Source organism: Equus quagga, chromosome 6 (assembly GCF_021613505.1).
Source record: "Equus quagga isolate Etosha38 chromosome 6, UCLA_HA_Equagga_1.0, whole genome shotgun sequence".
NCBI classification, from domain to species: Eukaryota; Metazoa; Chordata; class Mammalia; order Perissodactyla; family Equidae; genus Equus; species Equus quagga.
Window position 1 is genome coordinate 47,012,917 of NC_060272.1, and position 24,890 is coordinate 47,037,806.

Below are 24,890 nucleotides of genomic sequence, written 5' to 3' on the forward strand. Positions count from 1 at the left end.
GCAGCGATCCCAGTCTTTAGGGGAGGGAGCAAAGATCTCTCTTACCCCTTCCACCTCCTCTGAGGGGGGCTCCAGCCTCTCTGCCCTCCTTTGTTTGGCTGCTGTGGGTCTCTGAGGATTTCTGTGCTATTAGGATATTTTTTTCCTTGGAATATGGTTACTCCTTTTTGTTGTATGTTGGAGGGGAGAGAGTCCTGGGCAAGCTCACTCTGCCATGTCTCTGACTTCACTCATGATCATTTCTTTTTTAACAAACTACTTATTTGGTATATTAAGGGAATAAGGATGGAGAGGAGGGCTAGCAGCAACAACTTCCTTTGATAGTTGTGCAGGTCATGTATTTGATTCAGTTCTTGAGAAATTTTTACCAAGATACAGGTGGCTGATCATATTTGACTTTGTGAAACTAATTGCCTTAGTAGTAAGTAATTATATTTTCTGTTATGGTTAGTAGTGTCATTATCTTTTGATGTCACTAAAATTTCTTGACATAATTTTTAAAGTTTTTCTTTGTAAAGATTGGCACCTGACCTAACAACTGTTGCCAGTCTTCTTCTTTTTTGCTTTTTCTCCCCAAATTCCCCCAGTACATAGTTGTATATATATATATTTTTTAGTTGTGGGTCTTTCTAGTTGTGGCATGTGGGATGCCACCTCAGCATGGCCTGATGAGCGGTGCCATGTCTGTGACCAGGATCTGAACCAGTGAAACCCTGGGCCACCAAAGCAGAGCGTTTGAACTTAACCACTTGGCCCTGGGGCCGGCCCCTAAAGTTTAATTTTCTCTGAGAAGTGAATGGTCATTTTAGCATAATTTAAATTTATTTCTTTTTCCTGTTTCTGATAAATTCAGGTTAAATTTCTCTGCTGTTAATTAAGAATGGAAATGGGAAGCATTGTTAAGTCTTATTTTTCCCTACTCAACCATTTTGTTGTGGATTCTTAGTCTTTAATGAAGTTTCTCATAATTATTAAGCCTAATGTGTGAAATAGCTAGCAGGTGTTAAGCTTAAGTTAAGAATAAAGATGTTGTTTTCCAGTTAGCTAACTTAAGGGGCAAAAAAGTAGATTTCTCTTTTCTGGGATCGCTGATTGTGCTCTGTTTCCTTTAAAATGATCAAGCCACACTTATGAATATCTAAAAATACTTTTCTCTCTGGGTGTTTCTGAATTTTCTCAAAGTATCTTTTAGAGCTTGCTGGTTATCAATTTCCCATAAAGCTATTGCTCTAAGTGCCTATTTTACTCCATTAGCTATATAATTTGCATTTATTAAAATGTACTAGTCTGAGTGATATTAGCAAATCATCAAATTAAAAATAAAGCTTGTTTGTTGCTGAATAAAATAGAAACCAATTGTTTGGTTTTAAATTTGGAGGAAATGGGAGATAGTAAAATTTAAAAAAATCCTCATTGCTCTTTTATTGCAAAGTATATTTATAACAAAGTACTTTTTAAAGGGGGATTGTTTGATTTTCTTGAGTCAGATAATAATAAGAAAATCTGACTGCCTATGATTGTGATAGAATTGAGCGTACTTTCATTGCCCTCCCCACATATAGAATAGTAAGAAAGGAAAAAATTGAGTGCCAGAAATGAAATTATTCTTTGGCCTTAGAGAGTCTTTCTATCAGGAAAGAGTACAAATGTAACTCTGGGACTTAAAATAAATGTATATTCCTTTATTTTCTCAAGTGTATCAGACAGAGGTTTTTATCTTCAAGCAACATTATCCTCTCTAGGTAATTTAAGCAGGAAATGGTACCTTACAGAATTTCTTGCAGGCCCAGGAAACCACATGTGGATAGTATATAGGTAGAAACAGAGGAAGAAATGCCAGACCACAGCCAGGAATGCTCTAATGGAAACACCACTCCCAACGTCTACTCTGGCCAGCACCTGAGACACTTCAGATGGACAGCAGAGCTTCTGCCACAGCACTGAACCCTCCATCACAGGGTCCAGGCTTCATCTGTGTGATTGTCCTCTCCTGTTGGCCAGGTCTGTCTTAGTAGAAGAGGGTTGAAGTATGTGTGGGTGAACCAATCTCTAGTTTCTGCCACACTTAGATTTTATCTGTTATTTTCATTTCTCTCCTTTTTGTTTTTTTTTTTTTCCTTCCTATGTGTGTCTTTTTTCTTCTCTTGTTATAGCCTATTTTGCTCGAGTATCAGAAGGTTTATCTTGTTCTAAAGAGTTTGTTGAAACCTTTGCTGTTGGTCAGAGGGCTGTTGAATTGTGGTAGATTTTTGTCTGGAAAGGAATCAAAGTGTGGGAATCCCAGAGTTTTTTGAGGTGGCTGTTTGACTCCTGCACATATATTCTCATGCACGCAGTGACAGCATGCTGTACCTTCTCTTTCCTATGGTGTCTTCTGATCCAGTCCCCTTGGACTTGTGGCTGGGGACTGTCAAGAACATGAAGGTTCTGTGATTTTACACCACTTGTAAACTAACATGTTAGTCTGCCACATTTTATGAGTGCTGTCAGACGGCATGAACTCCTGGGTCAAAAAACAAAGGACTTTCTTTACCCACAGCAATGGCAGTAGCATGAGGATCAGCTTTGTATCAGCCTCAATTTCTACTTGCGGTGGGTCATATTTTAGGAGAGAAACCCTGAGCTAAGGGAATACAGCTCTTATATCATGAACAATGAGTACTCTGATTGATACAGGCTGTGACAAAATCTGCTCAATTCGTCTCACAGAGTAGTTAATTAAGGCTACTGGTCTGTAGAACTCCAAGCAGCAGGTCGAAGTGAACCTGAGTATGGATCTCAGTCATGCCTTCCAGGCCCCAGATCCAGTCAGCTGAACAAAACCCATCGACCATAAGGGTCTACCTTTGAATGCCAATACAGAATGATGTATTAGTGATTGTTCAGATGTCCCCTTGTTCAGCAAGGAGCAGGGCTAGGACAGTTCTCTCATCCATGACAACCCTGGCCAGTGAGTTGAAGCTGACCTGAGTGCCTTCCAGGGCTGATGTGGTGTCATTGATCACTTTGGCTAAAATCAGGGACAGATTTCTTACCACCTTTTCTAATTGGGAGAGTCTCATCCCATGGATTATTGCCTGTAAGGTGCACATAAATAATGAGTCACTTTCCCTCCAGGAAGCTCCCCGGAGTAACTAAGGGTAGCCTCAGTTTGGAGAGATCTCTGTGATTGTTGCCTGAGGGCTGCATGGTGTACCAGTAGTATTTCCTTAAACGTTTGAACATCTCTTATGACCATCTCTAAGGTGTAAGTCACGGTGTGTTTAGAGAGCGAAGCAAGTTAATACCCGGCTTCTGCAGAAAATATATAATCTTGAAGGTGCACATGGTGCTCCTGGAAGGAAAATGTTGTTTATAGTTGTTAGGGTCTCCCAATTGGTACCTTTGTCAGTTGGGGGCTACCAGGTGACAGTGCTTTCAAGTGACCTCCCAGCTGGCTGATGAACTTCAGGATTCTCAGTTTAGGAAATAATTGAGCCTAGTCCTTGTTTTTGGAGGGACTGTCTGAAGACATAGCAGAGATGGCAGCTTGTGCTACAGGAGAGCAACTTTGAGCTTAGAGAAGCTGAATCTTTTATAATGGGCTGTAAGTGTGCCTGCCTTTTGCTCTGGAGAAGAGATGCTGTTGCTATCTTCCAAGGTTGTTTGATCATCCTTGTAAAGATCATGCAGAAAGGCCATCAGCATCTCTACATGCAACGCATGCAGAAAGGTAAGAGACCCAGGGAGAATTGTCTTGCAACAGGGAGCAGACCACTAAACGCTCATCTCACCTTCTTAACTTATCCTTCAGTCTGTTGCTGCTAGTGTTGTTCCTGTAGTTCATTGTACCTTGATGTAGCTTGGGTGGATCAAACCATCATTAATTTTAGTTAATGTGATACCACAGAGTGTCTTTTCTACATTAGTTACCAACTAAAGCATTTTTCCAAAGTCTCTTAGAGAAGAGGAGAACTAGTTCTTTCAGAGAGCCAACATGAATAAGGGAAGAGATGGGGAAGCTTGTTCCAGAGGGGCGAGATTACTGTTCTCTTGTCTTTGATGCTTTGATGTGAACCTATGGTAACTGTAGTTTCTGAGATTCATCACCTAAAATAGAGTAAAATCTTTTAACTTAATTGCCTCCAGGTTTCTCAGTTTGATTTAGTATATTTTTAAGATACTGATAGTTAGCTAGGTTTTTGGTGTGCTTCTGCAAACCACTTATTTTTACTATTACCTAGTAAAACTATAGTTTCATAATTTCTTTACCCACTATTGAAATACATAGCCATTGTTCTCTTTAGTTTTTTTTTTTTATTCTGGTAAAATTTACGTAACGTAACATTTACCATTTTTAGAATTTTTAAGTTTACAGTTCAGTTGTTTTTGAGGATACAGTTGAGTGGCATGGAGTACATTCACATTGCCATGCGACTGTCGTATCTTTAGGCTTCTTAAGATCTAGTGATAAAGTTGATGAACCAGTGGACAGGGGTGGTAGATATATCCTTCTAGGATCTATGGACAGAGGTGGTTGGTATGTCCTTCTAAGATTCCTATGGTGGATATTTCTATACCCTGGAATATATTTTCCAAAGAAGCAAAAGTCAGGAATATAATCCAAGCCTTTGGTCTCTGAAACTGTTACTGGAGGAAAATTATGGTCCAAACACATTCAGGTATCTGGCGTGCATGTAGTCTTAACAAGTGTCTCATAGTTACATATCAAAGTGCAGAGGGTGGGCACACTTAGAGAAGACTAAGAAAATGTGGAAGTATTAATATGAAGCTTCATTTATACTACTTATGAATCAGACAATTTGAAAATTATATTTTTTCTGAAACTTGCTTTGTGGAAGAAGGCTGTGTTAACTGGGTCCTCTGAGAGCAAGAGATTTGATGTGCAAGGGACAAGGGGAAATGCCTTTGAGGGAACCCCGAGAAGGGAGTTGGGGGAGGCTGGGAGATGCCAAACTCAGTGCAGATCTGACCTCAGGTGAAAGAGAGAGGGAAGGAAAGAATGTTGGATGGAAGTGTCTTAGGCTGCCCTGCAGTTCCAGGAGAACTTGGGCAAGGTGGTTGGGGAATCCTTGAGCCAAAGTCCCGTGTGTACCAGGATCAGGCCCGTTTTAGTATTTTTGCTATATTCGGACATTGGCTGGGAACAGCCCATAGGAAGTTTGACTTCAGCTCAAACGTGATAGAATTCGGAGGGCAGTGGCTGGGGCTCTTGGTCATTTATACTCCCTGCAGTCAGAGATGGAGAGTTGCATTCACATGGCTGCTGCAAAGACAAAGTTTTTCTTCAGTCTCTGGATTTTGCTGAGTTCAGGTGCAGAATAGATCTTTGAAAACTTGATTGGAGCACACTTTACCATGTCTCAGAAAGTAGCAAAAAATGGTGTTTTTTTATTTTAAAAAATGGAGAATTTTCCCCATTATATATGTAGTTTAAGTTCATTAAGATATTAAAAACAGAGTAGGAAAAATCACCCTTATTTGAGTTATAATGATTAATTGACAAATATGACATTGAAACAAATCATAGGTTAAAGAACATTTCTGGATTTAGCTGAGTTTATTTGCTTCCATTTGTAAATGGTCAAGATGTACCCAAGTTTAATTTTGCCTGAAACCAAATAAAAGTCTTCCTATAATGAACAGTCATGTCTTGATGTGCTCTTTCTTTTTGTTTCAAACATCTCCTCCCTCATCCAAAACTCACTGTTAATAAAGTTATTTTCAATTTCAAATAAGTTCTCATATTTAATGAAGGACAAAATGAATAATTCAGAGTATAGTAGACAGTTTATTTTTAAGACCATTGTTGGGTCATTCTAGAAGGATACAGAGATCAATTTGTTTTAATTCCTCTTTGTTTTGACTGCTAGTTTTATTGAGGTTTGCATCAGTAGGATTAATATATCAGTGCAAATCGAAATGTTAAACATATTAAAATGGAATAGTAAATAATATGCCATTAAACTAGTAGACATTAAAGAAGGACAGTAAAATAATATCCTAATATGAACTCGTATTGTCATATGGAGCTACCTAAGTATAAACTAGTAGTTAACGTTTTTGTCCAGAATTTACCGCCAATTTGCTGAGTATATATAATATATATTTCTTCACTTATATTACAATAGATCGCCAGAAAGATAGACTGAACTCAAAGGTAACTACAAAGTTTCATAGTTAACCAGTCAATTAGTTACTCAGTGACTGCTGTGCTCTAGGTTACGCTAGATATTAGAACTAGAAAGATGAATGAAATATACTCCTGCCCTGAAGAAGCTTGTACTCAGGAACTTAAAACTAGCTAATATTTCATATTAAATATGAAAATAGCAATACTAGGAGTTTCAACAAAATGCATGGGAGGACACAGAAGAAATTAATGATGTCTTGGGGGAGTGTTTGAATAAATACTTTAAAAATCTAAGTGTGTTTTCCAGTATTCCTGTCCATATGCATTACAGTCTCTTGAATCCTGCAGTTTATTTCTCTGAATCTGTATGGGATGGATGCAGTTCCCTCCTGCTCCGCCTTGTTCTCTTACTGTCTCTGTCGTTTACAGAACATTTAATTGGAAGTATAAATAAAACTATAGAACTTCACATCTGCTGATATGCTTTACTATTTCTGTGTCTACATAATGCAGTCTGTTTAGTTTTCATTCTGAATTAATGTGTATGATTTTAAAATTCTTTGGAGTTTCTTTATTTGCACTGGAGGCAAAATATTTCTCTGTAAGCATCGTTTACTCATTTTAACTTGATAAATGTGAAATATGATTGTGCAAAGAGAGAGAGATGATTTCTGCTGTGGGGTGGGGAAGATGAATAGCAGTCTACGCTGTATCTTCTAGGCCCGGATGATAAGTATTCAGAGATTCTGATAAAATTTTTAAGTACTTTACTGGTACTTGTTTCCAATTTTCAGTGTAGTATGGCCATCATTTTATTTGTAAAAGCATCTGTTTATATTCAGAGTGAGTGTGTTGATCAAAGAGTAAACTTTCTAAAATGCCTTCTCAGTTTCTTCAGCACAATCATGCAGGAAGCATCTGCTCTTGTGGCCTTTGAAAAAATCAGACAGGCCTTGTGGCTGGGCCTCAGGCATCACACCTGTTAGTGTACCTTGAATTTTGTGCTTAAACTTGTTTGTCCAAAAAGGGTCAGAAACCAAGCTTACAAATGCATACAGCGTTTATTTTTTCTCATTTTTGTGTTGAGGGTAGAGATAGATAGCAATAAATAAATAGTGTACTTGGGGAAATTTACATGATATGTATTCACATACACCTTCTCAGCTTATTTTCAAGGACAGAAAGCTGCTTTGCTGATTAAGTGATATAGATTCTGGCATGCTCCTTTGTCTTGCTGTTTAACCTCTTTCTACTTCTAATGATTTTCCTTTGATCATTTGCCTCGTTCTTAAGATTGCCTTTGACCAGTTCTATCCCTCATATTGAATATCTTTGAGATTTCTATTTACAGTTTATCTACTTTGTACCCTGCTGTGTGCCTTTACCTTCTGGTTTATGACATGGCTGACATTTGTCCCACTATTTGTAATTACTGTTTTGGCTGCTCATTTTCCTAATCTTTGACTGTGTGGGCTTGGCTGGTCTCAGTCCTTGCAGTGCATCTTCAGTGTCTTGTTGCTCTTGAGGAAATCCTCCACTATTCTAAATCCTAGAGACACACCCACCCCCACCCCCACCCACCCACCCACACCCCTCCAGCTAGAAGTTATGGTAAAAGTACTTTTTCTGATGTAAGGCTCTTTTTGATAATTGGTGCAAGAGTAACACAATGAGCTTCCAGTATTTGTTTTTCGAATCATTAGAATTGAGTCCATGATCTAACACCTGGAGATAAGTGTCTTATATATAAGCTTTGTTTAAATGAAAGGTTAGTTAGCAGTGTTTCTAAAGTATAAAGATGCATTTGAAACGAGGAGAATGTTTTAGAGCCAGTTTTAACTGTATGTTTTTGTTTGCTGGTTGCACATGGTATATGTGAGAAGGTAAGTGCTTTTCCATGTGGAACAGCAACTCTATCCCTTTGTAGAAATTGTTCTTGTCGTCACCAATTTGCCAAATGCAGTGGCAATTGATTAGTCATCTTCTTTGACCTACTGGAGCATTTGACACAGTTGATCACTCTCTCTGTTGAGACAGTTTCTTCCCAAACTTCTGGGACACCACAGTCTCCCTGTTTTTCTTCTACCTCACTGGTGGCTTTTTACATTACTTTAACTTATTTCCCCAACCTACAAATCGAAACTTAGAATTGAAATGCCCCAATCAGATCTTGTACCTCCACTTTTCCCTCTGCTACTCCTGAGATGATTCCATCTAAGATCTTGGTTTTTACACCATGGTAATCTCTTTCTTGAACTGGGGCCTGCTACATCTGATTTCCTTCTCCACTTTATTTGATGAGGATTACCAATAGATGTTTCCAACTTAACATCTCCAAAAGCAAACTCCTAATCTTTCTTCCCAAGTAGGTTTCTCTTGTGGTCTTTCCCATCCTAATAAATGGTAGGTTCATCCTTTGAATTGCCCAGGCCGAAAACCTTGAAGTCAATCTTGACTCCCCTCTTTCTCTCATAATGATTTCTGTCTTTTTTCATAGCTGTATCCCTAGCACCAAGAACAGTGTCTTGGCAATTGGTAGGCACCAATATATAGGCTTTGAAGGAATGGAATGCATGAGTTGCTAAACAGAGTGGGTGAACTACAGTCTGATGCCCAAAGAGAGAACCTCAGGTTAACTTCGGATGCTCTCAGGAGGGCAGAAGCTCCTTGTTTTCTTACCCTCATCAGTTCAAGAAGGAGGTAGCTCTTGTCATGCTGTTGAAACAATTAGTGTGACATAAGGCAGATTAATAGAGATCATATGCTACATTTTTGGAACATCACACTGAGCACGGTGATTAAGTTTTTAAGATGAACATCTCACTCTCATTATTTCCTTGAGTTTCTGTTAATATCCCCAGCTGACACAGGGTAGGTACTCAATAACTAATTTTTTTAAATGAATGAATGATTCCTAATGTACGTTTCAATCTCAGAATTCTAAAAGTGAGATTTTTCTTATTCTCCTTTAATACTTATTTCTCTCCTCACATTTTATCTCTGTTAATAGTACTAACTGCTATCTATTTGAACCACAAAGGTAGGAAGACTCCTGTAAATTCCTTTCTTCTACCTCAACCTAAACCTCATGTCCATCCAGACATCAAATTCTATCAGTTCTTTTTTCTTTGCATTTCAGACATTGTCCAGGCCCTCCACATTGTTCACCGAAGTTGCTTCTACAGTAGCTTCTTAACTTGTACCTTTTGCCTCTATTATTGCCTCTCCTTGCATAAAATCCTTTATGATTTCCCCTATTTCTAGTTGCATCTGAATTTTCTGACTTGGTACATGAGGCTATGCCTCATTTCTATTGACTCTTTCCCCTGCTCTTCCCTTCCCACCCTTACAAACCACTCAGGAGATCTGAATTCCTTATAATTCAACAAAAGGGCCCATGTCTTTGAACATGTTAATTCCTCTGCTTAGAGAATCCTGGTCTTCCTCTTCATCAGGCTTGCCTTCTTATTCTTAAGAGTCAGTACTGTTACTCAGCTGTCCTTGTTTTTATTTAGTGTCTCCATATTTCTGTTATATACCAAACGTATCTCTTATAGTACCTGGTATGGTTCTTATCAGCCAGCTCTGGTGGTGTAGTGGTTAAGATTTGGCACTCTCACTGTTGCAGCCTGAGTTCATGTCCTGGTCAGGGAACCACACCACCCATCTGTTGGTTGTCGTACTGTGGTGGCTGCATGTTGTTGTGATGCTGAAAGCCAGGCCAGTGGTATTTCGAATACTAACAGGGTCACCCATGGTGGACAGGTTTCAGTGAAGCTTCCAGGCTAAGACAGACTAGGAGGAAGAACCTGGCCATCAACTTCCAAACAAACAAACAAAAAAGCCATGAAAACCCTGTAAATAGCAGTGGAATATTGTCTGATATAGCAGAGAAAGGAGAGGATAAAGACCAGGCAGTGTTCTGCTCTACGGTACACAGGCTTGCTAGGAGTAGGAATCGACTTGATGGCATTAACAACAAGTATTTTTATCATCGTACATATTTATCTTCATTTGGGTAGGCAACATATCCTGTTTACTTTACAGTTCATGAGCCTTTTACACTGTCTCTAGGAATTGCTTTATATAGCATAGATGCCAGATTGGCACCCACTTCTGTTGGTATGCTATATTAGTGTGAAATTGTGATAAAACAGGTCTATATATCTCAATTTGTGTATTAAAAACCTAGAAGGAACTCTTTGGTCTTTATCTTGATGATAGAATTTTTTACCTATAAGGAAACAATCAATACCTTATGCTGTATCCTTGTATATATTCATAGATATATGTTTGCATGATATAAATTAATTAGGGTAGTTATAGGTCATGATGATGGCAAATCACCGTTAGAATTGGGAAGGGACTTTTATAGAACTAAATTCATTATTTTAACTTAAGCCAATTTTTGGTTTTTCCTTTTATGGAGTATCGCCTATTTAGAATGTTTCCTGGAAATAATTTGAGTTATCTTTTTCCCTTCTTTCTCCTCAATTTGATGCTACTATTGTTATACACATGTCTACTTTCCATTTAGGTGCTATTTGCTGCTAATTTTTCTGTTACTTATTTTTGCTGCTTTCTTTGAGTTGTCTATAATTCCTGTCTTTTCCAGAAACCTGGTGACTAAGACTGATTTAATTTCTCTGAACGTACAGAAACATTATTTGTATGCTCTTTGAGATCTTTTAAAATTGCATAGTATTGCAGAAAAAAAACGTTTATGGATACTGGGTAATGACTGGCAAGGATGTGGGAAGAAAACATTTTAAACTTGACTTTTTGACATGAACTGGTTGCAGCTCAGTGAATGTGTGCTGGAAAGAGAGACTATGTTTTAAGTTTCTTCTCATTTTTTCTTTCAAATATGTTTACCTTTCCTGGCTTCTCTCTTCTGGCACATTTTCCACCCGTACTTTAAACAGTCTGAAGTTTTCACAGTAGAGGCATGCTGGTCAGATTTTAGTGTTCATATATCAAATACAATTACAATATATTTCAACCAGCAGGAACTGAGACCCCTCTTGGTGTCTTAATCCAAAAACGACATTTCAAATTCATAGAAACCTTGCCTTAAGGGATGGAGAAAGGACAATTTAGGGAGCAGCATGAGGTTAAACATATTGATCAGTAGGCTGGCCATTCTTGCTAGACTTTGGTAGAATGTAGCCATCAAAAAATAACATTGTCATCAACAACAAAGAATACTTTGCTTCTCTAGAGGCAATCTCTTTTGCTTCCATTATATGGATTTTAGATGAAAGATCTATTTCAACCAAGGATAAAAAAAAATGGAGAGGTTGAAAGTTGTGGTGTAAAACATGAACTGAAAAATACAGATTTTTGTTTTTTATCATTTAAGGTATATACTAAAGGATTTAGTTAGCTATATTATTTCTTTATGCCCTTCTTAATAAGCATAACATTCAATAATTTTGAATTTTTGCCAGTGTAAGACCCATTGCTTGCTAAATTAACTCCTAAAAACTAATTGTGTAGTGTTCATAATATAGATTTTGGTTGTAACAACTCTGTTACTCAGATTCAGACACTTGTTGGCCTTGAAGTCTTTGGGACTTTGGGTTTCTCTTGATGAATGGAAAATTATTTTAATATCCTATTTTAGGTAAATGTTGTTCATCCAGTAGAGATTTAGAGTTTTACAACTAGGATGTGTTCAGTTTATGTTGTGTATATAAGGAATAGTATTTTTGGACAAGCATTTAACTTTTGGTTAGAGTGAATTTTTTTATGGAACATTATTGTCTAATGTTTCTCCATCTCTTTCCTCCTGGGAGAACCCCCAAATAAATAAAAAAATGAAAACTCCACTGAAACTATATTTCTTGTACAATTTAGAATTGACTAAAATATTTTGCATGCAAGTTATTGTTTTAGTAGATTCTCCTGTGATGGAAGATATTTGATATACTTGGAACAAAAACTTCATGTTTCAGTTTTAGTAGTCTTAATGTTGGGAACCATGTGTAAGTCTCGCTGTGTAATGTGTTATAGGTAGCATGTATGCAGCTCATCAATGCACTTGTTACATCTCCTGATGATTTGGACTTCAGGCTTCACATCAGAAATGAATTTATGCGTTGTGGATTGAAAGAGATATTGCCAGTAAGTGCCCTGCAGTCTCCTTATTAATATTTAAATTAGAGGAGTACTTGAGTAGAAGGAAATTTAGATAAATTACATTCAAGAATAATTTATCTGTGGGGAAAAGAGGCTTGAGTATAAAAATCTATTTTTGAAATATAGATTTGAGTATTATTTAACACTTCAAATGTTTGAATGCTATAAATCAAGTTGAATGGTTGGTTGATTTCTGCTTTTCACTATTTTTTTTGCATTATTAAAAACAAAACTGTTCATAATTTCTATTTAATATCTCTAGAATTTGAAGCGTATTAAGAATGATGGCCTGGATATCCAACTTAAAGTCTTTGATGAGCATAAGGAAGAAGATTTGATTGAATTCTCCCATCGCCTTGAAGATATTAGAGCTGAACTTGAATATCCTCTTGTTCTGAAGTTTAGTCAATATGTTAAATTACTGCTAAACTCCAACCAACCAACTACCATCCCCCAAAATATTTAACTTCTGAAGCCATTCATATGTAAACAGTATGAAATCAAACACTTATGAATCAGAAGGATGTTTGTATAACGCTTTCTTATTTTATTAGTTTAGTGTGTGTTTTTATGAAAACACATATGTGTAAATGATTGTTACAACCTAAAAATGGATTCTGTTAGACACTTATGTGTATGTGTACAACCCATTCTTTTCTATTTTTATGTTTGGCACTCCCCTCCCCCCAGTGCTTTCTAGCATTAGGAATAGGGTAGCCTCAGCCGGCTGGTTAGCACATTCCTGCACCTTGGGTGCATACTCTCGTGAGCCTTCGTTAACTCTGTGGATCTGCAGATGTCTGTGCTTTTCCAGAGATCTGCCAGGTTCCCATCCAACAGGGCTTCTCCATGGTATATGATGCCTGGCTCCAGCTGTCTTGATCAGGACACCCCTAGGTCCCAGTATTCACAACCAGCTGCCTACCACCTTTGCCATCAGCAGCATCTGGGCTCAAGAGAGGCAGATTGGTTGGAATTGGTTGTAGAGGAGAGGCCGGATGGTGTTAGGTCAAATCATCATTTGCACACAGTTTTTCTCCTACTCTCAATCCTAACTACCTGTGTTTTATCGTATGTTGAGTATACATGATGCCTATTTTAGGGTAAGACAGTAATCTGAAGCTTTCAGAGCAGATTCTCTGTCATGTTATCGCAACTGTTTGGTGTAGAAGGTCAATAAATCCTTAATCAATTTACTGAAGCATATGATGTTTACAACATGGTGTGGAACACAGTTAAGGAAACCAGAGCAGAGGGATACTTTATTTCTATTCTTCAGCATCTTTTGCTGATTCGAAATGATTATTTTATAAGGTAAGAGGAAGCTATTTTCTATTGTTTTCTTTCACTAATAAAATTCTATTAATTGTGAAATACACCTGATGTTTGATTTGGGCAAGCAAGTAATTTTAAGATTTTCATTTCAGTCATAATATTGATTCATGGGATGTGTTGTTTCCTCTGGGCATATATTTAGATCGATGATGGTAAAATTATATTACTGTCACTTTTTAAGCTCCAGTGGATTCTTGGTTATGACTTTTCATCTGAATAAAGATGCAAACTGGCAGTGAATGACTATTTATCCTGTGATGGATAATATTTTCTGGTTAGTTCTTAGACAGTAGGAATAATGTTGTGTAAGTTTGTTTTATAAGTTATGAGAAGGGCACTAAGCTTTACTTATGGTTGGTGTTTAAGTAGCTAGAAAGTGCCTAGAAAATATAGTTGCAATTAATGCTGCTAATGTATTATAAAAGCTAAACAAGTGACTTTTCAAATTTGATTATATCCTAGCCATCTTGAGCTTAACAAATTGTTGATCCTGTCTGTACCTTACCTCTGTGTAGCTATATATGGATATCAACACCTTAACTAGCTGGGTTGTTATGAAGATGAAATATGGTAACATGGTTCAAACTGGCACATGGTTTATGCTCAATAAATGTTCTCAATATCCTCTTTCTGCTTTTATTACCATTTTATGAGGGAAGCTGAGATTTTTTAATATAAAACCATTTTTGGGGGCTGGCCCTGTGGCCAAGTGGTTAAGTTCGTGTGCTCCGCTGCAGGCGGCCCAGTGTTTCGGTGGTTCGAATCCTGGGCACGGACATGGCATTACTCATCAAACTACGCTGAGGCAGCGTCCCACATGCCACAACTAGAAGGACCCACAACGAAGAACATACAACTATGTACTGGGAGGCTTTGGGGAGAAAAAGGGGAAAAAAAAATCTTTAAAAAAAAAAAAAACCATTTTTGTTGTCACCAGTTTAGCTTTCCTCAAATTGCATTCTCAAATACCGTGGGTAGTAAGTCTTTTTCTTATTCTAATTTCAATTAGAAGGATTTGCTAGACATGTCTCATTCAGGCTGTGTCTTCTGGGTGACATCAGAGAATATAATTTAGTCTTTCTGATGTACCTAACTAGAAGGGAACGAATCAAAAATGTTAAAACTTTAAATTCTTAAGATGGATAATCTGTACGTATCATAATCTCCTCCCTTTGTAAAATTGGAGAATCCCACTGGTATTCTGAAATATGAGTTTAGTAACCTGTTTTGATGCTTTAGTTGCTTCTTTCTAATATTTTATTAAAAATCACTTTAAATATTTTTATAAGTGCTAGATAGAAGTACTAATAGATTAATTAAATACTATTTTAAATACTGTAGGTACCCTGCTAATTGTAATACTGTGATTCTCCTCCAGATTTACTTAAAAATGAAACTGAACCATCCATTCACGCTCACGTAACCCCATCCTTTTCTTGATCTCTGTGTGGTTGGTCCTGTCTACCTCTGGTTGTTTGATGCTGTTTTAGTTTCCAAGAATTCAAGACTGTTGTTTGCTTTCGAAGATTTGAATGTGTCCGTAGTGCTCCAGGAGGGTTATATCTTACTTATGACCCTAAACTCTTCATCTGTCCTACAAGAGGACATGTGATTGTGTCTAACATCAAAACAGATGACAAGGCACAGCTGTCCTGGGGCATGCTCAGACAATCCCATCACTTTAGTGGAATCAAGAGTTTCAAAGAAATGTTAAATTGTAGCATTACCAAAGTGACATTAATAAGGCATAGAAGTTAGCTATTTTGATCATCTTTTGAGTATCAGCTTTTTAATTTGCTGCTCATTTATATTGCTTTTTTCCTTGGCTCTTTAAACCTCAGGCCCTTGGTCTTTGTTCCAAATATGGGTATGAAGACAGTGTTTTCCTTATGACTGCTGTAGTCAAGACGGTTCCATCTGTTTTTCCCCGTCTTCCAAAATTCTCATAGTTGTTTTCGTTATTTATTCTTATAAAGAAACTATATTTTTATTACAAGGTTGAGTCAGAATTATGGTCAATTATGGAGTATTTTTGAAATACATTTAAAATTTTTTTTACTTATTTAACTTTTTATTTACGTATAGTAAAATTCCCTTTTTTTGGTGTACAGGTTTATGAATCTTTTTCTTTTGGTTTTGTGTTCATTTTTTGTTTTCACTATGGAGATGAACCTGGATTTTACCTTTTCAGAAATTTTAGATTATCTGAACATTTTGTGTTTCATGGCTATTTTAAAGTAATATTGATATGAATAAACATAAGTTTTTTATAGGTAGACTTTTATTACAGAACACAAAAATATTCTCATTTAAAAGAATTAGTGGATAGGAAAATTAGACTCTTTACTCACTTTCAGTTTTGGAACAAAAGGAAATTTTACTGAAATGGAATGTGATCAGAGACTATATGTCAAAGGCAGCCCTGGCAGTTAAGAAAAATCAAATGCAGCAAGATAATCGGAGGTGGAGTAGAAGATCAAATTCAATACTGTAACAAATAATTAGTGGTTTACCATGTGCAAAATGTCATGCCAGCTGAATGTGCATGGGAGATAATTTCTGGTATTTGGTAAAAATACTACAGACAAAGTAAAGATGACTTGAAATATTCTCCAACAAAAATGATGTTTTATCAATGAATTAATGATAATTTATGCTCGTCTCTTAATTAGGTTATTCACATAATCCTCTGACATATTCACTGACTAACCAATATTGCTCATAGAGATTATTTTCTGAATTTACATTTCTGCAATACAGAAGTACATTATTCTTTGCTAGTATTGCCTTGCCAAAAGAGTTTTTGCACGAAATTTGAGCAACATTATGAATGAGCTCTTTAACTAGGAATTCTGGACTTGAGAAAACATTTAGTGAAATAATGACTTTTAAAAAAGTGACATAATATCTTATGTTGAAAACATGTCTTAAAACAACATTAGGATAACAGTAAATAAGAGTAAAAAAGGAATGGAGTGTATTGTCTCAATTTTCAGATGTGATAGATATAAATGCATGCTGAATTTATGGACCTTAAGTGTACATCTGGTTATTATGGGTCAAATATTAGGGATTGGGAGATTATTTCTTTGAAGGAAGTAGAGAAAATTGAGGAAGCATTTTCATTTGTACCCAAAAGCAGTGCTTAAACATATTTACTTTATGACAATGAGCGTTAGTTGTCTTTGCTAATGGTAAGCTATAGTGAATTTTATTCAGTGTAATGGATGGTTTATTAGGTGTAAGATAGGAAGGTTATAGGCAGTAGTTTATAGGGAAGGAAAGCGCAAGTGGCTAGAGGCACCATCACATACGTGGTGAGGAGGGTTTGGAGAGGAGAACCGTGCAAATGTCATTGAAGGAAGAAATCAACCCTAGAGGGGTGTTGGGAATGGAAAACTGAATCTCATTAGAATAGTGCCCACCCTCTCCATCACTTTAGTACCTCATGAGGACCCACCCTCTCCATCACTTTAGTTTGCTTTTGTATATAAAATCCTTTGGATATTTTTCACATTTGTTGGCTTGAGTTTAAGGGATGTTCTTTAGCTTATTACAAACGTAGGTGAACTGAAATTAGCTATGGTGACAACATGAACCCTGTTTAGAGATTTTAGTTAAACTTTAATTTTTGGACAAACATTGTTATTATACTAAATTTCTCTAGGTGTTTTTTTTTTGAGTAAGAAATAGTCATTTGATATTTTATATAGTTTATAGTATCAGTTTTTAATTTGCTTCCACAAACATACTGAAAATAGTATACTGTATGGTTTTAAGAACCTTCCAAAGAATTTTTTAGAAAAGATTTCTTTTTGGTTTGTATTAATAAAATGAATTAATGGTACCTATTTCAGTATTATACACAGGTAGCTTGATGATCTCTACCAAGGACTACTTTTAAGCACATATCTCTTCATCTTAATATTCTCTCTTTTACTGCCTACCAATTAAGTCAAGGTTCTGACTTTTATAATAAAATCATCTTTAAAGCACACTGTATTTGCTAAAAGTTATAAAAGCTATTGTCTTAAAATCATTCAAAGAAAAGTGATAGATTGTATTTACTCTCACTCCCATGTCAAATCTGTTATATTGACTGTTGAAACTATATAATAGTAAATTATTGAACTTGAAATCACGCTTAACAAAAAAGTCTTTTGATTTGGCAGAAAGTTACACTTTATTCTTTTCTTTGGTTTTAGACAACAGTACTTCAAATTAATTGATGAGTGTGTCTCTCAGATTGTATTGCATAGAGATGGGATGGATCCAGACTTCACCTATCGAAAAAGACTGGATTTAGACTTAGGTCAATTTGTTGGTGAGTGTGTCTCTATTATTTAACTGCAAGTACCTTACTGTCCTTTACTCCATGGGTTTGCTCTAGAGTATTGGTTCTTACAGTGTGGCCTGTAGAATTCTGAGGGTCCTTGATACTCTTTCAGAGGATCCTAATAGTCAAAACTATTTCTATATTAATACTTAGATATTATTTGCCTTTCTTATTATATAGATATTTGCACTGGTGATCAAAAACGAGGGTGGTAAAATTGCTGGCACTTTGTTAAGAATCAGGGCTGTGCCACCAAACTCTTAGTAGCCCTGTGTTCTTTACTCCCAGTAAAACAAAACCACAGAAACTGCCACTTTTACTTAAGAATAAATCATAAGAACTAAAAAATAGTTATTTTAGTAAAAATCTACCCTTGCATATGTGCATTGTTTTAATAACCTCTGTGACTAAAGAACTAAAAAATATTAATTCTGATAAAGAGCTAAAAATATTAATTTTATTAAAAATATACCCTTGCATATACACATTGGTTTAATATTCTCTGTGACAAAATTAGATGTGTGCATGAAGAATTTCTGCTCCGTTCCAAAGTGCAATGAGAATTGAGTTGTGAGGTGAACTGGCTGATTTTTTTTTTACTTCAAAAGAATGATTGTCATACAAACTGTGGCTACTCAGACTTGAGTGTTTGGCAGTTTGACGCCAATGTGCGGCTATAATCAATGGGAACAACTGATAGAATTTGTTATCAATGATAAAATTTGAGCTTTCAAGTAAAAATTGGAAGTTTGGAAAACTTGTATCTGCTACTGTCAGCTTCCCAATACTAAATTTTTTTTCTGATGAGGTCAGTGGTGATATTAACCTGTATGATTATTTTGATCCTATATAATGAGATGTGTCAACATTTGGAGGATCTACATGACTGCAAATCACTCTTTTCCAAATGAACAGTGCCTGATGTTACAAATTCTGCATGGGTAAAAGATTTATGGATTTTAAAGTAACAGAATACAAAATATTCATTGATGTGATATGTACTTCCACATTGTTACTAATGTTTAAGAAGCTACCATATATCAAATTTTGATGTAACATCAAAAAAGATTACCATTTTTTCTTCATATCATATCTGAGTCCATGGAGAAGTAGGAAATGTATAGAATGAGTAAGGAACTGAATAATATTTGTGACACACTGGTAAAGAAAATGCTTGTTTCTCTCTATGGGAGAGAAGCAATTAGAAATTCCTGGAGGTGGTAGGGTCACAGAGATTAAGAAAGCGTGGTTCAAATATCCAGCAAACTGAGATGTGGAATGCTCTTGAATAGTATCTGAAAAGGACACTTACTCCACTTGGACATTAGGGATGCTTTTTTCTCTAGTAGATGAGAAGTTTTAACATTGAACTCTTGAGAGGGAAATATAATCCTTGAATACTGCTTGGCTGTATAAGAGAAACATATTTACATAGTTGTGATAAATTCATTTTATTTCTTGGTTTTAAATGTTTAGAATAAACTTATAGACACAGTGCAGAAGACTTAAATACAGCAGAGATTGCCACAGTATTTACATGGATAGCTGAGAGAAGATGCGAGGTTGGGCAGTAGCGGAGACAGATGTTGGAAACCTTGGGCATAGATAACTTGATATATTATAGTGGGAATTGAGATGCTGTCTGTGTGAGAGGAATCAGAGGTTTAAGTATTATTTGGTGCTACAGAGCTAGCCAATTTAGAAAGTAAAATTATCAAAAAATTGGGATTAGAGAAGGAACAGGACTTTGATCTTTTGTAAAGTAGGAAGTTATCTATAATATCTTAAATAGATAAGTCAAGGAATAATGGTGTACATATTTTATTTAGAGTTAAGGAGCTAACAGAATAATCAGAAAGAGCTCTAAGAGGTCACATTTAGGGGTGGGATTGAGTTTGTAATGCAGTGATTTGGTTGACTGCTACTTTTCATTATAAGCCCTTCTAGAATATGTTTTTTTGAACCATGTTCTGGTATTTCATTAAAAAAAGAATGGATAAAATACACCACAAGAAGTCCATGTGAATCACTTCTGCATAGTATCCCATCATGTGGATATACATTGTAGCTTATTAATCTATTATTGATGAGCATTTATTTCCAATTTTCTGCTAACATAAACATTATTTTAATGAATGTTCTTGCTTAAAGGCAAAGTCCTGGAAATAGAATTGCTGGGTGAAAGAAAATGCATATTTTAAATTTAGCACACGTTGCCTAGCTTCTCAGCAGCAAAGTTTCTTAATTATACTTCCACTATTGTGTAGGCGAGTCAATTTCTCCGTGCCATCTTCAACACTTCCGCATTACGGATCATTTAATCTTTGCTATGTCTACTTTATATTTTCATATTATTAGAGAAAATCAAATACCCGTTCATATGTTTTAGCAATTTTTAGATTTGTTATTCCTAATTTTCTGTTCATTAGTATTGCCCATTTTCCTAGCTTGTGTTGGAGATCATCTTCTCTTCTTCCATCAAAATATTTATGAATTAATGGTAGAAACCTTTGAGTATTCTATATTAAATTGAACTCTCTCCTCCTTTTGCCTAACACAAATTTAAAATTGTAGTTGGGTTTGTCTTTCCCTTTATATTTTATGGCCTTAGTATCATGCTTAGAAAATCCTTCTCCATTCCAATATTATATTATGTTTCTCCCTTTTGCTTATTTTATTACTGGTACTATTTCTAATTCTACGATTTTCTTTCTAAACTTTTAAAGTCATAATAATTTTAAGAAAATTATTGGAATACTGGAATATTATTGGAGTACTGGAATAAAAAAAAATTCCTGTCATTGCAATTTTAGATATTTGCATAGATCAAGCGAAACTAGAAGAGTTTGAAGAGAAAGCATCAGATCTTTTCAAGAAAGTAAGTAGCTTTGCCAGACTTATGTGGGGAACCACTGCAGGTGTGTTTCTGCTTCAGGGGCTTTGCCTGTCATCCCATTTGCTTCTTTACCTCCTTCAGGTATTTGCACAAATGCCATCCTCCAAAGAAGACTTTCTAGACCATTATATTTAAAAATTTTAACTCCCCACTTCTAACTCTGACCCTCCCCATGCTGCTTTTCTTGTTCTGTCGTATTTGTCACCATCTCACATGTTATATGGTGTGCGTGTTTGTGTGTGTATATGTGAATGTATTGTCCATTTCTCCCTCTAGAGTAAACTTTATGAGGGATTTTTGTTTGCTTTCTTCACTATCCCTGCACCTAGGACAATTCTGGGCCTAAGAACTGAGAAAATATTGTTTTGATGAGTGAAGGAATAAATGATTGAACAAAATGCATAGAGTCAAAATTTTAAGATTGGAGTGTTTCTCAAGAAATTGTATAATTTAGGCTTTCAGATTGAAAATATGTCTAAGCATTTTAAGAGAAAAGTTGCTTTTTGTTTTGGTTAAAGTTGTTTCGTGAGATCAAGTTGAACCATATAGAATTGTCATTTTCATAGGTCACAAGTATCAGCTATCACCAGTTTCATTTGTTTCAGCCTAGTAGTATTGCTGACTATCCAGTCCTTCCCCCATTTTTCTTTAAGGCCCTGTTTTATGTTTTTGTCTCTGCTTAGCATGTACCCGGTAGACTTTTTCTCTTTTTTTGTTGTTATTGTTGGATTCCTCATTTTAGGTGGTCACTCTGATTTGAATTCTTAGGGCTTTTTTATCACATCTAAGAAATAATAATTACTACGAACACCACTTCAGTGATCATACACTAATGAACATTTATTCTGTGTTGGGAACCACGCCAAATAGTCTACATTTTTGTTGTATCAGGCCCTACATGAATCTTGAGAGAATTGTACAATTTTATAAACTTTTAAGATAAAACATAACCGCAAATGGTAGACACTCATACATTAGCAGTAACTTCTGAAAAACTTTGTAAATGTCCTAAGAAGTCTTAAAGTTGACCAAACACTCAGTGAGAAGTTATTCTATCCAGGCCTTTGGCTGCAGGCTAGGATTGCAGCTATGACGATGATACTGTCATTGCCCTGGAGTACTTAGTTTAGTGGGGAAACAAATTAATGGATCATTTAAATTAAGTGTCATAAATGTTACAGCTGATAGATATTTGTGTTGTAGGGTGAACCCTCGCCCTGCCAACTTTGTATTCTAAGCTCAGTAAGCACTTGCACTCTTCATGGGGAAGTAGTAGCAAACTTTCAAGTACTTGATTTGGATGTGTCCCAGAGAGTAGAAATTTGCCTTTGTAATCATTTTTAGGTATATAGTTTATATGAGTGGTGTTAAAGGTGATAACTTTCTCAACACATTGTTTTAAAATTGTAAGCTTTGAATGTAAGTAGAAGAAAGACCTTGTTCAAGGTTAGTTGTCTCCTTTTAGTCAGAAGTTATATATCTTTTGTATGTTCAGAAAATACTGTTTACTCCATAAAAGATTTCCATTGCCATACCATTTTGTTTGTATCAGCAAGAACTTCTTTCTGATAGCTTTATAAGGACACATGTAAATACTTTGCTTTAGGCTGGAAGCTATCATAGTTGCTAGACACATTCTTTATTTTGGTGCATAAATTTGAAAAATGAAGACCAGAAATGTCAGGAAGTACATAGAAAATATTGAATTATCAGCCTTCTTGTACAAATGCACTAGTACATTTACCCCAGGGAATGAAATTAAGCAGAGCCTCAACCTTAACCCTGTTTCTTGACATTTTTGCTTGTAATTTTTTAAGCGTAATATTGCTCTAGTAACTCTTTTTGGAAAAGAAGCCTATCATATCAGTTTTTATAAAGTACATTTTTAATGGTGATTCATTTTATCCCCAAGGCTACTGTGATTTGACTATAGATACTGTGAAAATGCTAAAGCAAAGTTTATATTTCATCTGACCCTTTTATAGGGGAGGATGTAGACGTTTATCTCTTTGGTAAGTAATACAGATACTTGCAGTATGGCCAGGGTAATTTAATAAATTCTCTTAGCGTGTACTAGATATGATGCTGGTTGTTTTGGTAGTTTCAACTTTGTTCACCTAAATAATCCTTCTTCTGAATCTTACTCTAAGGCCTTTGAGATAGGATAGTACACCTATTGATATTGTGGAAAATACTTCTTCATTCTTACTCTCATAAGAATTTAGTTTTTTATTTCTTGCTAAGCAGCAGTAAACATTGACTGAGCAGTCAAAAAAAGAATAGAGAAAATGACCTGTCAAACATTTTTGATGCTGGGAGATTGGGGAACTTTAATATCTGATATTGGCAGTTATTCAATATAAAAAGGAAGATTTGACAGGAGTTGGCTCATCTCTTCATCCAATAAATATTGAGCTTAATTATAAATGTAAAGGTTTGGAAAGTTGATGAATAACATAGAAAAGGTTCTCACTGTTAATGAGCTTCCAGGGTAGTCAGTGTTACTGAGGTGTGTGATACTACAGTTTGAAATTTTCATATTACAGTGTGATAATTGCTATGGTAAAAAAAAAAAAAAAAAAACCCTGTGTATTATGTAAGCTTTTAGGAAGGATTCTTCCTCTAATCTTGGGTGGCCAGAGAAGACTGGCCCAAGGAAGTGATAGTAAATGTGAGCCCTGATGGATCAGTATGAGGCGACAAGGTGAGATATCCAAGGAGGAGGCATGCTATATAAATCCATTTTGAATTTCCTGCAGGTGTCTGAAGCGTAAGATTTGCACAATCAAGTCACATCTCTTACTTACTAGCTGTATGATGGGGGCCTAGTAACTACCTCTTTGTGTTAAGAGCAAAAATAAGATTCATATATAACAACCCTCTGGGGACTGTTGAGTTTCTATATTGTTATTTTCCTAATTGAGATTTGATTGTATTTTAAAATCTCAAGGCTGCCTTTGTGAGTAGTTGCATTTTTTTAATGATTCTTTTTTTCCGTTTTTTTTTTTTTTTTTTTAAAGATTTTATATTTTTCCTTTTTCTCCCCAAAGCCCCCTGGTACATAGTTGTATATTCTTCTTGTGGGTCCTTCTAGTTGTGACATGTGGGACGCTGCCTCAGCGTGTCTTGATGAGCAGTGCCATGTCGGTGCCCAGGATTCGAACCAACAAAACACTGGGCCGCCTGCAGTGGAGTGCTCAAACTTAACCACTCGGCCACGGGGCCAGCCCCTTTTTCCATTTTTTAAGAGAGAATCAAACACTTGTTCTTATTATGAGACAATACCGTCTTTAAGTTCACTTCTGTTAGGGGAGGTTTTCAGTCATGATAGTGGGAAGGTGAAGCTGTTTGAATACACAAAATGGGACTTGTGATAAGTGGCTGTATAAAAGAAAATTCATTGGATTCACCAAATTTTACTGTTTGCCTCCTCCCACAAGGTATGACATGAGGGACTTTGAAAGATTAATTTATCTTTACCTCCCAATGATTAATCTTTGGGAGGTTAATGATAAATAAGACCAACTTTATTCTCTTAAATTGTTGTTGAAGTTTAGAGCCTACATTAGAGTCCTTAAATCTGAAGACATTGTAAGAAAAGTGATACATTTAAAAAATGGGTTATTTATTAATAAACAAAGAATATTAAAATGGACTTCTTTTAAGTCATGTTGATCAACTTCAGATAAGTTTCAGGTGTAAGATTTTGTAGGTAGGAGCCAGGGAATTCACTACAATGCTTTGCTGTCTATTATTTTACACAAAGTCACAATGATATTTAGAGACTTTTAGGAAAAATGCCAGGGTTGTGATAACTGTGGGCCAGTTTGCTCTGCTGAGAGGAGGTCACAGACTCCATCTCTGGCTTTGTCTGCTCCCTTGCAAATGAATGATTGTGTCAGGACCTGGGGGGACCTAGAGAAAGGCTGTGTGTGACTTAGCAAAAATCTACCACTCCTTTCAAAAAAGTTTATCTTCTACTGACAGATCATTAGAGTCATATTATTCTATGAAGAATAGTGCTATTCATGTCCATCTTTCTTTCTCTC

General features: G+C 36.0%; 1 protein-coding gene across 1 annotated transcript in view; it reads left to right on the forward strand.

Moving 5' to 3' along the window:
• Window positions 1-24,890, forward strand: part of DIAPH3 (diaphanous related formin 3) — a 482,479-nt gene that overhangs the window by 159,682 nt on the left and 297,907 nt on the right. Inside the window, exons 10-14 of the mRNA XM_046664521.1 lie at window positions 12,149-12,259; window positions 12,537-12,655; window positions 13,472-13,588; window positions 17,815-17,933; window positions 20,759-20,823. Of these exons, the coding sequence (XP_046520477.1) occupies window positions 12,149-12,259; window positions 12,537-12,655; window positions 13,472-13,588; window positions 17,815-17,933; window positions 20,759-20,823 (531 nt within the window). The remainder of the gene's footprint in view (window positions 1-12,148; window positions 12,260-12,536; window positions 12,656-13,471; window positions 13,589-17,814; window positions 17,934-20,758; window positions 20,824-24,890) is intronic.